The 16057-nt window shown below is 36.2% G+C and overlaps 3 protein-coding genes across 3 annotated transcripts; 1 reads left to right on the top strand and 2 right to left on the bottom strand.

Moving 5' to 3' along the window:
* The first annotated feature begins 3650 nt into the window (after nucleotides 1-3650).
* On the top strand, nucleotides 3651-5629 carry LOC127810280 (cytokinin hydroxylase-like). Its single transcript, XM_052349662.1, has 4 exons — nucleotides 3651-4160; nucleotides 4237-4478; nucleotides 4654-5050; nucleotides 5134-5629. Exons 1-4 carry the CDS (start codon nucleotides 3651-3653, stop codon nucleotides 5551-5553), a joined length of 1569 nt encoding a protein of 522 aa, XP_052205622.1. The 3' UTR covers nucleotides 5554-5629.
* Nucleotides 5630-10391: 4762 nt separating this feature from the next.
* On the bottom strand, nucleotides 10392-11511 carry LOC127809215 (LOB domain-containing protein 40-like). Its single transcript, XM_052347976.1, has 2 exons — nucleotides 11241-11511; nucleotides 10392-11151 (listed from the first exon to the last, which is right to left on the bottom strand). Exons 1-2 carry the CDS (start codon nucleotides 11428-11430, stop codon nucleotides 10571-10573), a joined length of 771 nt encoding a protein of 256 aa, XP_052203936.1. The 5' UTR covers nucleotides 11431-11511; the 3' UTR covers nucleotides 10392-10570.
* A 1703-nt stretch (nucleotides 11512-13214) lies between these two features.
* LOC127809214 (LOB domain-containing protein 40-like) lies at nucleotides 13215-14470 on the bottom strand. The gene is made up of 2 exons (XM_052347975.1): nucleotides 14156-14470; nucleotides 13215-14055 (listed from the first exon to the last, which is right to left on the bottom strand). Exons 1-2 carry the CDS (start codon nucleotides 14343-14345, stop codon nucleotides 13445-13447), a joined length of 801 nt encoding a protein of 266 aa, XP_052203935.1. The 5' UTR covers nucleotides 14346-14470; the 3' UTR covers nucleotides 13215-13444.
* Between the last annotated feature and the right edge of the window lie 1587 nt (nucleotides 14471-16057).

Genomic DNA, 16057 nt, shown 5'->3' with positions numbered 1-16057 from the left:
ATATAAAATGTCATTACAATTATGAAACTTAAATGTCCACATAACATTTCTTATAAAAATAGATGTTACTCCAACACTCAAATTTTGATACTTGGAGTTACACTCTATATTAATAGATTACATAATTTATATTAATATAACACATAAATCGAGTATTGGTATTACAAATGTCAATAGTGACATCGAAACCTTTTTAGTGCTTTGGAAAGGTTGTGAGTGGAAGCGTGGATTTTGCATTATGAAGAGTACTCTTTTGAAGACTTTATTAGACATTCTATATTGTTGTAAATAAAGGTATGCAGATAGTTGGTTCAAATTGATCCAAAACTTATTAATCGATTAAATTGAATCGGGGAACAAAATCGAACCAAACTAACTGATTTACGTGAAAAATTGAACTCAAATCATATAAAATGAATTGAACTAATTAAACTGAAGAAACGTAAAAAAAGTCAAAGTAACTGAAGAAAAAATACAAAATCAAAGAAAATAATGTCGTTTTATAATATCAAAATAATATCATTTTAAAGTTCGGTTAATTTAGTTATCCTCACAAACAATCAAAAATCTTAGGGTACGTTCTCTTTGCTTTTCAATTTTCAGTTTTGAATTTTGAATTCATTTTTAGTTTTCTATTTTGGTAGTCAGTTTTTAGAAAATTAAAAACTCGTTTTCTTTGTCATTTTAAAAAACTATTTTTCAAAATAAAAAATTAAAAAACGCGTTCTCTTTGAAATTTTGAAAATATTTTTTTAATGATATTTTATTCAATAAATTTGATTATTAAGTAAATTATAAATATTTAATATTAATATATTATTAAAAAAATATATACATTTTAAAGTTAATGAATTTTATAATATTTTTTCTCATTACAATAATAAAATATGAATAAATAAATAAATAAATATGTTTTGAGTTTTGAATTTATTTTGGATAAAAACACTTAAAATAACTTTTTGTTATTTTTAGTTTTCTTTACAATTTTTTTTTTTTTTTAAAAATATATTTTTAAAAACAACAAAGAGAGCGCGTTTTCATTATTTTAGAAAATTAAAAACTAAAAATGACTTGAAAACAGTAAAGAGAACGCAAGCTAAACTTTGGAAAAAAAATTAACCGAATTGAAATGACTAATTCGGTCTATTCAGTTCGATTAGTTTGGCTAAACCAAACTTTTACTCTCCCTAATTATAAGTAACTATTCTTTTTTATTTGGTTTAAGAAGATTAGTCTTTACGTGCTTGTTTAGTTCTTCCTTTCGCTTTCGTTGTGAAGCTTGGGATATATCGGTAGGCATTTTTTTAATTTTGTATAATAAATTTTTATTTTTTTAAAAAAATGTAAAATATTGATACACGAATATTTCTCAAAGTATAAAATTTAAATGTGTGAATAAAAATCCTTGGACGATCAGAATCGTGTGAATGGCACCCTTTTTGACTGCCTTTTCACGGTCCTTAACCAAACGTGTATGAACGCACAAAAACCATGAATTAATCATTAACACATGATGTGTGGGCCCACCCTTTCCGCCATTGATGACATTTAGGTCTTTAAGCTGCTCCATTAATCATCATCTTCTTCACCTGCGATCGAGTTCCATGTTGCAGACCCATGCGTATATATATCCGTCCATTTCACTTTACAGCAAAGGCACCTTTTGTGAGTCCCTCCCTCGCTCCAATGTTCTTGATAAGGATTATGGTGCGCCGCCTCTTCTTTGCATTGGCTGGCTCACTGTATTCTTAACTTCCTTGTGGAATATTTGATAATATGTGTATCCGATGTGACATGAATCGCGCTTTCTATAATATAAAAGATCGATGTATCGTAACTTTCGCTTAGATGTTTTTGAATCTTTTTTTTTTATGATATTTGGAACTTATCGTAACATTCGCTTAGATCTTTGAGGCATAGGGCACTTTTCTATTTAACTAACTACCAGATGCCCTACAGATTATAGGGTCAGTCTCTTAAGGGCAAGAAATTTGGTCTAAAGGGGAAACTGTGATGTTTCAGTGACTTTCGGCTGCGTTCATGCACACATGAATTGGTGGCGGTGGCGGTGGCGGTGGCGGTGTTGGTTCCATATTTGTAGGCTGCAAAATTCTGCGGCCGTCAAGACCAATTGGTGCTTTCGGACATTGCATTCTTCCACTTCTTTCACTTTAAATTGCTTTCCAATTGCTTCCCTTCTATTTTTCTTTTTTTTTTTATCACCGACAATGACAAGCAATTTCGATTCCATTTGAACTTTCAAAATATCAGTACATTTAACTATTCACGATATATATTTAAAAAAAAAAGAAGGGTATTTTAAAAATTTCACCACCCCAAACTATATACTCACTTACATTACTTATTAAGATCGAAAACTAATATAATTTTTTATTTTAATATAATACGTGCTTTGTGAATAGAGGTGATAGGACGATGCGTACGTATGTTTTGGTAGGGTGTTTTTGGTGATAATATGTATTCTTAAGAATTAGATTTAGATTAAATTAATATTTATTATAATAATATCTCAATATCTTACCCACCCAAACTTTAAGGATAATCCACTCGGTCACAAAATCGAAATTCCTAAAAATTCTAGATTGAACAATTGAAACTCATAATTAGATATGGATTTTAGTAGCCAAGGAATAAGTGGGATTAGACATCAATTAAATTTCTTGGATATATATATATAGTTGAGTTGAAACCCTAATTTTAATTTCTTAGATAAGTGATGATGTGATGAAATCCCATGAAATTAATTAATGAGATTAGACATCAATTAAAGCTACTTAGAATTAGTCACGTGAATAATAAGACAAACTACATGAATCACAATGTATAGATACTTAGGATATATGTATTGTAGAATCTTTGGTTTAATTTGATGTTTCATTATACAAAATATATATATATATATGGTATTAAAAGTATGAGAGAATTTGCTTATTTTTCCCATATCATCAAGTGAAGTGAAGACTCATGCTGTCACGGGTGAGTGATTATTTGGTTAGTTCGGTTTAATTTTGTTTAATTTTTTATTTTTTAAATTTAATTTTTAATTCGTTAAAAGAAATAATGTTATTTTTTTTTATATTTCATACAAAATTTGAATTGAATCGAGATAATTGAAACGCTTAAATTAACTAAACTGAATAAAAAATAGAGATTGAATCAAATTTAACTGTTAATTTTAATTAATTTTATTTAATTATTTTAATTTAATCAAAATATGAGTGGTCGAATAATCCTCTTTTATATTTCAATTTTTTTAATTTGTCATGCGTTGGGCTGATTTGAATAATATTTTATTTTATTTAAAATAAAAATACTATTGGTACACCCATTTTGTATATCTTGAGCTATATAAGGGGATATTATGACAAAAAAATTGCTCATGAGGCGCATAGAGGCACATGTGAGGTGCAGAGTATTTTAATTATAATACTCTTTTATGTAATTCAAAATATATAAAATAAGTGTACATCTAACGTGATTCTATCAGAAATTGAAGTATCTGATCACCAGGTTGCACTATGATCGTTAGATTGCACTATAAATATGGGTTTCGAAACGTCACTAAAATAAACACAATTCTCTCTCTCTCTCTCTCTCTATCTCGCTCGCTCGCTCCCTCGAAGTCGGCCATGGCCGCGGTGGTGGTGGTGGTTCTGCTGGCTCTATTAGTTGCGTTGTTCGCCGCTGGCGTTGCTTATGAAACTATAATTTGCTACTTTCTGACGCCGAGACGCATCAAGCAAGCCATGGAAAAGCAAGGAGTGCATGGCCCAAAACCCAGGTTTCTGATCGGCAACATGATGGACGTCGCCGCCATGCTCGCCCGCTCCACCGCCGCCCCCATAGACTCCGGAAACCACGGCGTCGTCCCCCGCCTCCTCCCCCATTTTGTCGCCTGGTCCAGGGTCTACGGCAAGAGATTCATCTTTTGGAATGGGGCGGAGCCAAGGTTGTGCTTGACGGAGATTGAGCTGATCAGAGAGCTTTTGTGGAAGTACAGCACCAAAGCCGGCAAGTCATGGCTGCAGCAAGAAGGGTCCAAGCATTTCATTGGACGCGGCGTGCTCATGGCCAACGGCGACGATTGGCTCCACCAGCGAGGCACCGTTGCACCTGCTTTCATGGGGGAGAAACTCAAGGTGCTTATTCCGTCTTGTTTGGGTCTTACAGAATTTATTTTTTATGTTTTTATTTATTTTTGAGATGACTGGATAGAGCCATGCTGGGCACGTGGTGGAGTGCACCAAGCAATTGCTGCAAAAACTAGCGGACGAGTTGGCGGCGGGTCGGATCGAGTTTGAGATAGGCGAATACATGTCTCAGTTGACGGCGGACATTATTTTACGAACCGAGTTTGGCGGTAGCCACGACAAGGGCAAGCAAATCTTCCATTTACTCAGACTTTCCCAGCGTCTCTGTGCCCGCGCCAGCCGCCACTTGTGCTTCCCTGGAAGCCGGTGAGTCAACTCACCGAGTTTACTTTGTTTTATTTGTTTATATTTTACACTTACTCTCAGACGACTAGCAAACTCCTCTTCCTCTTTAGAGATTTACTGAAGTATTGATATTGACTGTTGACTCGTTTTACACCCTGAAACGCCATTGTTGAGTTACTCGGTGCTATTGTCACAGGTTTTTGCCCAGCAAATACAACAGAGAAATAAAGTCAATAAAAATGGAGGTGGAGAGGGTGCTGATGGAGATGATACAGAGGCGGAAGGACAACGTGGAGATCGGCCGGAGCAGCTCGTATGGGAGTGATTTGCTCGGAACGCTGCTGAACGAGATGCAGAAGAAGAGATCGTCATCGTCGTTGTCAGGAAATGGGTTTAGCTTAAACTTGCAGGTGATAATGGACGAATGCAAAACCTTCCTCTTCGCCGGCCATGAAACCACCGCTCTCTTGCTCACTTGGACCGTCATGCTTCTCGCCACCAACCCCGCTTGGCAAGATAGAGTTCGGGCCGAGGTCAACCGCGTCTGCGGCGCCTGCGCACCCTCCCCTGATCGTCTCTCCAAGCTCTCCCTGGTAAGAAAAATTAACATGCATACATATATATATATATATAGTATCGTCATGCAGTTGAATAAGATTGGTGTTTTCTGATGCAGTTAAACATGGTGATCAAGGAATCGCTGAGGCTGTATCCGCCAGCTTCTGTTCTTCCCCGAATGGCGTTCGAAGACATCAAACTGGGCGATCTCCACATCCCGAAGGGGCTCTCAATATGGATCCCAATGCTTGCGATTCATCACAGTGAGGAGTTATGGGGCGAAGACGCCAGCGAGTTCAAGCCGCAGAGGTTCGCCGCCAAATCAAATTCTAACGGACGGTTCTTCATCCCCTTCGGCGCCGGCCCCAGAAACTGCGTTGGCCAGGCCTTTGCGATGATGGAAGCCAAGATCATATTAGCCATGTTGATCACAAGATTTAGCTTCGTAATCTCTGAGAATTACCGCCATGCACCGGTTATTGTCCTCACCATCAAACCCAAGCACGGAGTTCAAATCTGTCTGAAGCCCTTGGATTAATACTTTTAGAGTAAACTCTTCCGATGAAAATTAGATTTTCATTGGGACTAGTGAAGAAAGTAACGTTTAGTAAAACAAAAATCTTACCTATTTATGGCATGTCGTATTAATGTTCCTGACCTAAAATAGAAACGTTATAATAATCGAAGCTACATATTATATATACTTTTTAAGAAAGAACATCAATTTGATCTCTGAATTTTTTTTTATTTCAGTTAATTTAGTATTTTAAAATTAGGGGTCGAATTTGAAGCTAAAAACTAGAGTTTTAGGGATAAATGAATTAAAAATTAATATTTTATGGGAGAAATAAATCATTTTATTAAAATATTCAAAAATCAATTTAAACCAAAGAAAGAAATCAATGATTAAATTGATCAAAATCAAGGGCCAATTTGGGTTTTCTTTTTTCTTTTGGTTAACAAATTTGAAGATTTACTGCTCTATAATTTGGATGGAATAAACTTGTTTATACATATAACATAAATTTGTAACGGCGTCGTTTTGATCAGGGGATCGATACGACGTCGTTTTGATCCCTGGTCAACCCCATTTCTTCACCTCTCCCTTCCCCTTCCCTCTTTCCGCAATCAGGCGATTGAGAAGGCGAAGGGTCTCACCGTCGCCGTCAGATCTGTAGATTTGCAATGGGCCTCGCTGTCGATGCTTCCCGTCTCCCCGCCGCTGTCTTTTCACAGTCAAATCTACAGACTGGCAGTCGCGTCGCCGTCGATGCTTCTAGTCACCTCGCCGCTGTTTCGTCGTCGTGAGATCTACTGCCTCGCCATCGATGCTTCCCGTCGCCTCTTTAAAATGCTTTCCGTCGATCTGTAGACTGGTCGAGTTCGCCTCGCCTCGCATCGCTGGTGAACGTCGGTCTGGAGAAGACGGAAGAGAGGAGAAAACGGGAAGAGAAAGAGCGAGGAGAGGAGAAGGAAGCAGAGGGGAGGATCAAAACGACTCCGTTTTGATTGGTCCAGACTGCATCTTCAGCTTTATATACATGTATGTATGTATTATTTTTTTCCTTTAATTAATAAAATATTTTCCTATTTATCCATAAAAATAAAAACTGAAAAAGCAATAAAAGAAGTGTGTGTGATTTGGAGTGGTGGGTATCATCATAATGTTGATTATTATTAATCTATTTACATAAATATTTTAATATTTTATATGAGTTTATAAAAGTTAGTTGAGTCATGTCTCATGTTATAAAAAATTATTTAAAAATTTGTTAAAATATCATTTTTTTTTAAAAAAATATATTTTTTTTATTTTAAAATTATATATTTTTTATATTTAAATTGACCCTCATCACTGATTGAGACATAAAGTATTAAACGTTAAACTGCTATCAGGGCAGGGCATAAATATATATATATATATCCTCTAGATTGGAGTATGATAATCAAACTAATATTTGATCATCTTCCAAATTATATGGTCCATATAGTTCGATCCATACGAGGCAAGTGGGACGTTGGCATGATTTCGTTTTTTTGTGATTGGTGAGGTGTGAATGCTCGATTGTGACTGTTGGACGAATCTCGTAGAGGGGGGCGGGGTGGGGAGTAATAAAAGGACCCACGATCAAGAGATAAAAAGGAGGAGGAGCAGAGGGCAAATCTAGAAATGGAAAAGGAAAGACAAATGAATGAAGCCGCCATGAAGATAAGGCCGTTTGATTATCTTATCGCAATGAGCTCTGTTTAATCTCCAATATTATTATTATTGAATTAAATTAATAAAAATATTATCTAGATATTTAACTTTGATTGATATTTTGTATTTATATTTAAATTTGATATTTAGATATTATTTAAATATTTTTTATTAAATTAATATTATTATTTGTATATAACAATCTCTCTCTTTTTTTTTTTTATAATAAGAGAGCAACTCAATTCAACTTTTCAAGAGATTTGTAAGGAATGAAATCGATTACGAACGCAGATAAATCTCTTATGCATGTCTTCTGATACTTAAATTAATATTTTAGTTTAAGTGTAGAATGTGGAGTAAGCATAAGTATATTGAGTCTAGAGTTATGAGTACACTCAAGAATTTTTTTATTTATAAAAAGGATAATACTAAAAAAATCATATTTTTTGATAAGTATATTGGATGTCTCTCTGAATTTGTAAGCAAGCACATCGAATGTAGGTTTGACTCATTATTTATGGTCTCATGTGAATAATATCTAGAGATCAGGTCTATCAAGATCTGTAGTCTTATAGAAGAGTCTTTTGTATTGTTGGGAAAAAGATTTTCGAGTCTGGATAGCACACAATACTCTATTGAATATGGGTCTTTTTGTGGCTGAGTGATCTAAGGGAAGTCACTTGAGCCTCTCGGTGAGGTCATTAAAGTCTCTCGATCTAAGGTCAAACAAGCATCTTGGTTTAAAATCACTATAATTTCTCAATCTCTTGAGTCTTTGACACGCTTTTGAGCCTTTTTCTTCAGGTTTCGGTCCATCCTTAACATAATAAATATAAATATGTAAAATATTAATATATATATACGTGCAAAAATAAAATAAAAAAATAGATTCATATATGGAAGCAAAACAAAATTATTAAACACGATGTTGATTTTTTTTTTTTTTAAATTTGCATAAGAACACATATTTTCTATAATTGTTCTTATAAACAAAGGAATGGGAAATATAATTTTTATATAATATGTGCATGACAATGGAAACCATTAATATATATTAATTTGGGATTAAGATTGGCTAATAATTAATTTGTGAAAGTGATTACCAACAAAGTAAAACCGACAAGGATGATGTATGCCCCCAACTATTCCAGCCTCAATGGATAGAAGCTTTTCAGTGTTTGGCTGATGACACTTTAGAGAAAAACATTATTTTTGTTTTATTACCATCAAATCTATAACATAAAGATTTTTGGTTCAATACTTTTAAGATAAGAACAAGAACATCTTTTAAGATAATAACAAGAACATCAAAAGCGTCACATATCAAAAACAACAACAATAATAGGTCGACAATAACAAAAATCAATAATAGATCACTGAAAACATGATAGATTACCGCGACGCAACAACATTAATTCGAGATTATCCAATAATAATATCGAATAAACATAGAAAAAAACAAAATGAATAGAGAGAATGTGTGTGTGTTTTGGATAAAAGATGGAGGGCGATAATGATAGCTATAGCGATGCACGCAAACCAGGTAACAATGACCCAGACAACGATGAATTTGGATGCAAGAGGACATAGATGTGATGTGGAAAGCCAAATTTCTAAGAAAATGTTTTTAGAGAAACAAACGGAGCTTTAAATATGATTGATATCAGTCACCTATGATCTTGATATTTAATTATAATATTTTTAATAATATTTATGTGTTATATTTTGTCATATTAATATAAATATATATTATCTGTCTCAGAAAAAATGTTACAATGAATGTATAAATAGCATTTTTGGCATAATTAATAGTGGTGGCTGCTGACTCCACATAGCATTTATAGGCTAATAAATTTTTGGTCTTGTTTAAGGGTGACCTCAAATGTCTAAACCAATTCAAATTTAAGAGACTGAATTCAGAGGAGCCCTAAATGGTTGGCTTTGTCTGAAAACTTAGGTCGAAACAAACCCCTAAATGGTTGGCTTTGTCTGAAAACTTAGGTTGAAACAACCCAAACAAGTACCAAAGTGGACTTAGCCTCAAGTTTTCATCTATTGTTGGCTTGTACAGCTCATCTAGAGGATCAAATTTAACTTTTCACGGGTCTTTATTTTGACTCATAATGACCTCTCAATCTACTCGTGATTTATTTTAAAATTTAAGTATGATATTGTTACGTATTTATTACATTATTATGACTAGCTCGTGTTTGGTTAATATCGAACACAAAAATCGAACAAGTTTAATTAATTTTTAAGTTCGCATTCATTTAATAAACTTTAAAGAATGTCCGAATGTTATTATTAACTTATTAACAAAACTCTTTTCTTTTAATACATGAAGAAATAATATGACATAGCGTGTAGCACGGAGTGAAGAAAACACACCAAAATAAATTCTTGAAAGAACAAATTTTAATGGCTGAAACTTAGCTTTCAAGAAGACGCAAAAATAAGACTGTTTTGCTAAGAAAACTCAAATAGGTTGCTGAAATTTAATTAAAAAAAATTAATTACAAACTCTAGATATTAGACATATTTATAGTATTTGACTAATCCAAATCCATCTAATATTTGGAAAACAAAATCTAATTAGAATTCTAATAAAAATAAATCATAAATAAAAGTTAATTGGAATTCTAATAAAAATAAAACTCTAATCAAACATAAAGTAGAATCATAAATCAAGCAGAAACATGAAATAGAATTCTAAATCAAGTAAAAATATAAAATAAAATTCTAAATCAAGTAGAATTCTAAAACTTAAGAAGTATTAAAATAACATTATGACACTACTATTTTGTTGATACTGTTTTAGTTTAGTTGGATCAATCTTGGACCGAATCTTAACTAGTGACCGCATTATAATACAAATATCTATCTAGGTTAAAAATGTGAAATCATTCCAATTCACAATTCCATACATATCCTAAAATAATACTCATTTCCCGAAGTACCCACAGAGACAGGTTTAGGCTTTTTATAGGCTCTACTTCTACATCTCACAGTTAAAAGGGTAGGCCCAACACTCGTTTTGGGCCCAATGGCGAATTGAGACGTGTTACCACATTCGGGCTAAGGCTTCAGAAAACCCATTATCTCTCCTGCAATAGATATATATATATATACATAATATAAATTTAATTAATGTTCAGTATGGTTATTTGGTCGCTCAATGAGAATAAACGTAACTTCTCCATATATCACATATATATTATGTAATGTAATCTCAATTTGTACATTTTATCTAGCAAAAAACAAACTCAAAAGCTCCTAATTTTGTAATAATAAAAGGAAAAAAAAAAAAACTCAGAACCCCTAATCAAATGTGAACCAGGGCACGCCTACGTAGCTCCTAGGCCACGTGGCGAGGACGTGGCCTCGGTTCAAAGCCCAGAGTGAGCTCCAGCTCAATCTGGCTGCCCTCAGCGTCGCCGTCGGGTTCCGGGGTTGCCGCTGGCCGGGTTCCTATGAGGAACGAAGCCTCCGCTGTCTCTGCTGACCCCAAGCTCTCCGCCTCCCGGATATCGCCGGCTGCCGCAGCCACCTCCGACTGTTGACTCAGCGTCGACTCGTGACTCGTCGACCCGTTCTTCTCGTCGTCTGCACAAACCCGGGGGGGTGCCGCCGCCTTCGCCTTCGCCTTCCCTCCCGACTTCTTGAACCGGCACCTGGTCCTGACCCGGTGAAGATCATTCAACGCGCCCGACTTCTCCTCCTTGTGAAGGTGGCGGATGTCGCAGGATTTCATCGGCGGTCCACGATTACACTCTTCCGCTTCGCTCCCACTAATCTGGGTTATCGGATCCCCCCTCAGAACCGCTTCCACGGCGGTCTGACAAAGCGACCAACTCCCGGACCATAGCAACCCGACGGATCCATAAATCGGGTTGACAATCCGGCCACACGCCTCGTAAAGAAGTGATCGGAAGATCGCTGCAATCAAACAAACAACCAAATCAGCAAACGGGCCAACCATATTTTCACGAGAACCGGAGCAGAGAAAAGTGGGGGTTAAGACGTACCAGGTCGGAGGTGGTCGGGGCCGGCGTTTATGAGGTTGAGCAGGCCGGCGCGGCCGTAGAACTTGGCGAGGAAGACGGTGGCGTTGGCCTGAGATTCGGGGCTCCGGATCCACTGAAGGCAGGGCCTGATGGAGCAGTTATCGCTGCAGCCCTTACGAAGGACTCGGCATCCATTGCAACTCATCCGCATTGCTACTCAACTATGCGATGAACGAAAGCAATTCCGTATAATATATACATATACGCACAGGGAGAGTGGGTGGTGGATTTGGCGGTGCCCGCAGCTGTTTGGGGAAGAGAAGCGGCAGTGCACAGTTTTGGAAAAACCAGGCTTTCCCACACATTGGATTGATAAAATATAATTCATACCAATAAGCACACTAACCCACACCCGCCTATTGCGCGTGACTACACTCTCTAATAATATTTTTCCAAGTAAAAACATTTTTTATAAAATAAATTATTTCCATTAAATATCAAAATTGTTTACATATCATTTGATAGTTAGTACCCGTAGAATTTTCTAATTTTTGTAATTTTAATTTGATTAAATTTGTGAAATGAAAAAAGAATATTCCACGTGGAAGACACGGGGGGTGTCAGAGGGCGGCCAAATCGCCACATAACGTGGAAAACAACAAGGCAGCTCCTGGTTTTCGGGAAGTCGTGTGTAGAATAGAAAACCGCCTTGAGTTTCGAGTTTCCGGTTTAGGAATGGGGAGACTGTGGGCGGGGAGCCGTGTCTGGTTTTCTGGGACGCTTAATTTAATTTAATTTAATTTAATTGATTATGCTTATCCCATAAGCCCGGGATACCACCGCAGTGTGTTTTTGCAAAAGTAAAACAACAACTTGCACATCTTTATTTTATACTCCGTTCGGGTAAGTGCATTGCACCCGACCGACTCATTGTTTTCAATTGGGTTTTAAATTTTTCCACTTTGACCCACCCTTACTTATATAGAGAAAAAATATTAAATTAAAATAATTTAAGAGTAATGTGTGTCACACCCTCCTTAAAAGAAATCTTAAGAAAAAAAAATTAATAGCATATAGTCTGTTTAGTCTTCTCTAAACAATCATGACTCCTATTATTATTTATTATATTATTGGTCACATTTTCTGCTATACTCTTATCGTCAAAAACTAGATTTTGTAAATAAATTTATTCAGATAAAAAAAATTACCTATACGTCCCATATTTCATAAAAGTGCAGTCCTAAGTAATAATTGAATTAAATAAACATATCTGATTTGTGGATTAAACTATATTTATCACATAGTTTATGATTAAAAATAATTTTATTATTATCGAGTAAGGTAAAATACATATATATTAAACTGTTGACTATATCTATAGGTAATTGTCCTAGTCATGGGCGTTACCATTTGTCTTAAGGTCTTGTGAGCTGATGACATTCTTTTAACGATACCCGAAATAATTGATTTCACTTAAAATACATGAAGTAATGAATACCAGCAACTTTGGAGCTGCTGGTATTGATTGCAAGAATGTTACTTTAATATTTTATTTTGATATTTAAAGTAAAATTTATATAATAATATAAAGTGTTACTTGAAATGTTAAAATTAAATGTCAAAACACATTTTTATATGCTCGGAAGTGGGTTAGGTCTGACGTGAGATATTATGTATTGTAGTGTGACACGTAATTAATAAAAACTTAGGGTTACCATTTTATCTTATAATGTCTCTAGGTAAACATTAAAAATCATTAACTTTGACTATACACTGGAATTGAAGGTGGGATTTGTCGTTTTACTCAATTTGAGTAAATTATGAACATTTGTCATCTTACCCCCAACTTGTGTAAATTATAAACAATAGGTAAAGTTATAATTGAGTGGAATTGAGTTAAGATTCATTAATTTTAAATTCAACTTGATTAGTGAATATTTATCAAAACTAAATAAAGCGATTCATTTACGACGTTAAAGATAAAAGAGTAAAATTGAAGCAATAAAAATTAATAATATCTTATATAAGATATTATCTTTTATTCTCATTAATTCCACGTGTACTTGTAGTGAATTATGAACTGTTATTCTCACTCCTCAAATTGGACATAAAAAGAGTTTATGTAATTAAATGATCTCATTTGTACAGTTTGCTTTCTACACTGAATAAGATCGCAGCCGTCAAAACAAAAAACACCTAATTTTATCTAAAATTAAAAAAAAAAATTATAACGTCCAATCAAATGTGATCCTCGGCACGCTTACGGAGACCTCGGCAACGTGGCGAGGACGTGGCACCGGCTGGGAGCCCAGTGTCAATTCTAACTCAATCTGGCCAACTTGCTCTGGCGCTGACGCTGCCTCTGTTCCTATCATCAACGAAGCCTCAGCAGTGTCCGCCGACCCCAAGCTCTCCGCCTCCCGGCTATCGCCGGCTGCCACAGCCACCTCCGACTGTTGACTCAGCGTCGACTCGTGACTCGTCGACCGGTTCATCTCGTCGTCTGCACAAACCCGGGGGGCTGGCGCCGCCTTCGATTTCGCCTTCCCTCCGGACTTCTTGAACCGGCACCGGGTTCTGACCCGGTGAAGATCATTCAACCCGCCCGACTTCTCCTCCTTGTGAAGGTGGCGGATGTCGCATGATTTCAACGGCGGTTCACGATTACACTCTTCCGCTTCGCTCCCACTAACCTGGGTTATCGGATCCCCCCTCAGAACCGCCTCCACGGCGGTCTGACAAAGCGACCAACTCCCGGACCATAGCAACCCGACGGATCCATAAGTCGGGTTGACAATCCGGCCACACGCCTCGTAAAGAAGTGATCGGAAGATCGCTGCAATCAATCAATGAAACAAATTAACAACCAAATCAGCAAACGGGCTTATCCTATTTGCACGAGAACCTGAGCTGAGAAAAGTGGGGTTAAGACGTACCAGGCCGGAGGTGCTCGGTGCCGGCGTTGATGAGGTTGAGAAGGCCCGCGCGGCCGTAGAACTTGGCTAGGAAGACGGTGGCGTTGGCCTGAGATTCGGGGCTCCGGATCCACTGAAGGCAGGGCCTGATTGTGCAGTTTTCACTGCAGCCCTTGCGAAGGACCCGGCATCCATTGCAGCTCATCCGCATTGCTACTCAACTGTGCGATCGATGAGAGAAGCAATTCTATATTCGAAACTAAGATGACCTGAAGAGAGAGAGAGAGAGAGAGAGATGTTTGGATTCTTAGAAAGGAATTATACGAGTAGAAAATGCAGAGAAATATTTATATATAAAGATTGTGGCCGGTGGATTTTGGTGGTGGCCGCAGCTGTTTGGGGAAGAAAAAAGGCAGCGCACAGGTTTGGAAAAACCGGGTCTCCCACACATTGGATTGCAAAAACAAATTCAGAACAATTAGGTCCCTCAGCCACACACACCCGCCCATTTCGCGTGATATCACGCTCCATTCTTTACAATTAATAATTAATAATTAATGCACCTAAAAGTGAGTAACTTTGAGCCTTTCCACTCAACCGGGGTAGAAAGAGATCAACGTGAGGGTGAGGATTCTACATCTACCAGCCAGGGTTGATAGTTCTGGCTCCGGCTATGTCTCGGGTGAAGTTTAAAGTCCCAGTTGATACTCTCACTCGGGCCAAGCACAGTTTTAGTTTTGGTTTTGGTGTTGTTTTTGCTTGGAGTATGTCCTAGTCCTAGATATTTTATAATTTTTTTAGATTAATTTATTTTTTAGTTATAGAAAAAATATTAATTTTACTTAATAATAATAATTACAAAATATTATTTAAGCACTTAAATATAATATTAAATATTATATAAAAATATTGAATTTAAGGTTGATTCTAAGTGGGAAATTTGTATCACCAGAAAACGAGGTATTAAATTACACGTGGAGCGCGTGGGAAGGTGTCAGAAGGCGGTCGAATCGCCACATATATGAGGAAAACAAGGGCGCTCCTGGTTTTTGGGAAGTCGTGATGGGATTGAAAACCGGCTTTGGGCTTCCGGTTTGGGAATGGGAGACTGTGGGCGGGGGTAGCTAGCCTTTGCCTGGTTTTATTATTATTATTATTATTCCTTAATTAAAACCAAAATCTACGACAGCTTGCACACGTTTATTTTATTTCCTAAAAAAAAAAAAAACCTTAGAACGAATCGGATAAGCTGAACCTCGTGCCCGGAATTTGGAAGACGGTGACGGCTTTGACTTTTTTTACTTTCTCCACAGTCAATTCCCGCTCCCAACTTGCTCGCTCCTACTTATGTACTAAGCATTTTTTTATTTTTAACTTAATTACATTTAATATATTTTATTTTTAATAATTATAAATTTTAATTGATTGATAATAAATATATTATATTTTAAAATATTTAATGTCAGGTTAGGTCATGTGAAATTTTAAAATAATAAAAATTATATTTTTGTCTATATATTTAATATTTTTTTTGTGTGATCACTTCAATTTTTTTTATTTTAATTACACTTTTAAATTTGATTTTTTGTACTTTGGTATTCTTTTCGTGTGCTAACTTAAACATTTTATTGTTATGATTACACCTTAATACTTGTATTTATAAATTAATTTAATCCTTATACTTTCATGATGTAATCAGAGCATGGTATATAATTTAGAAAAATTCTTAAAAGTCTGACGGGCTTACCAAACGGGTTACCAAAAGGAGGTAAAAAGATAAATTTGCCCTTACGCCCTGTTCTTTCCCATGGATTGTCTCGCCCCTGCTCTCATCGCCCCTGCCATGGCCGTCGCCTCGCCACCGCACTATGGTGTCGTCGCCTAGCCTAGCTGACAGTGGCCAGCTTTGAAAATTTGTAAAGT

Source organism: Diospyros lotus, chromosome 9 (assembly GCF_014633365.1).
Source record: "Diospyros lotus cultivar Yz01 chromosome 9, ASM1463336v1, whole genome shotgun sequence".
Taxonomy (NCBI): Eukaryota; Viridiplantae; Streptophyta; class Magnoliopsida; order Ericales; family Ebenaceae; genus Diospyros; species Diospyros lotus.
This window is presented reverse-complemented; position numbering and strand designations above follow the sequence as displayed.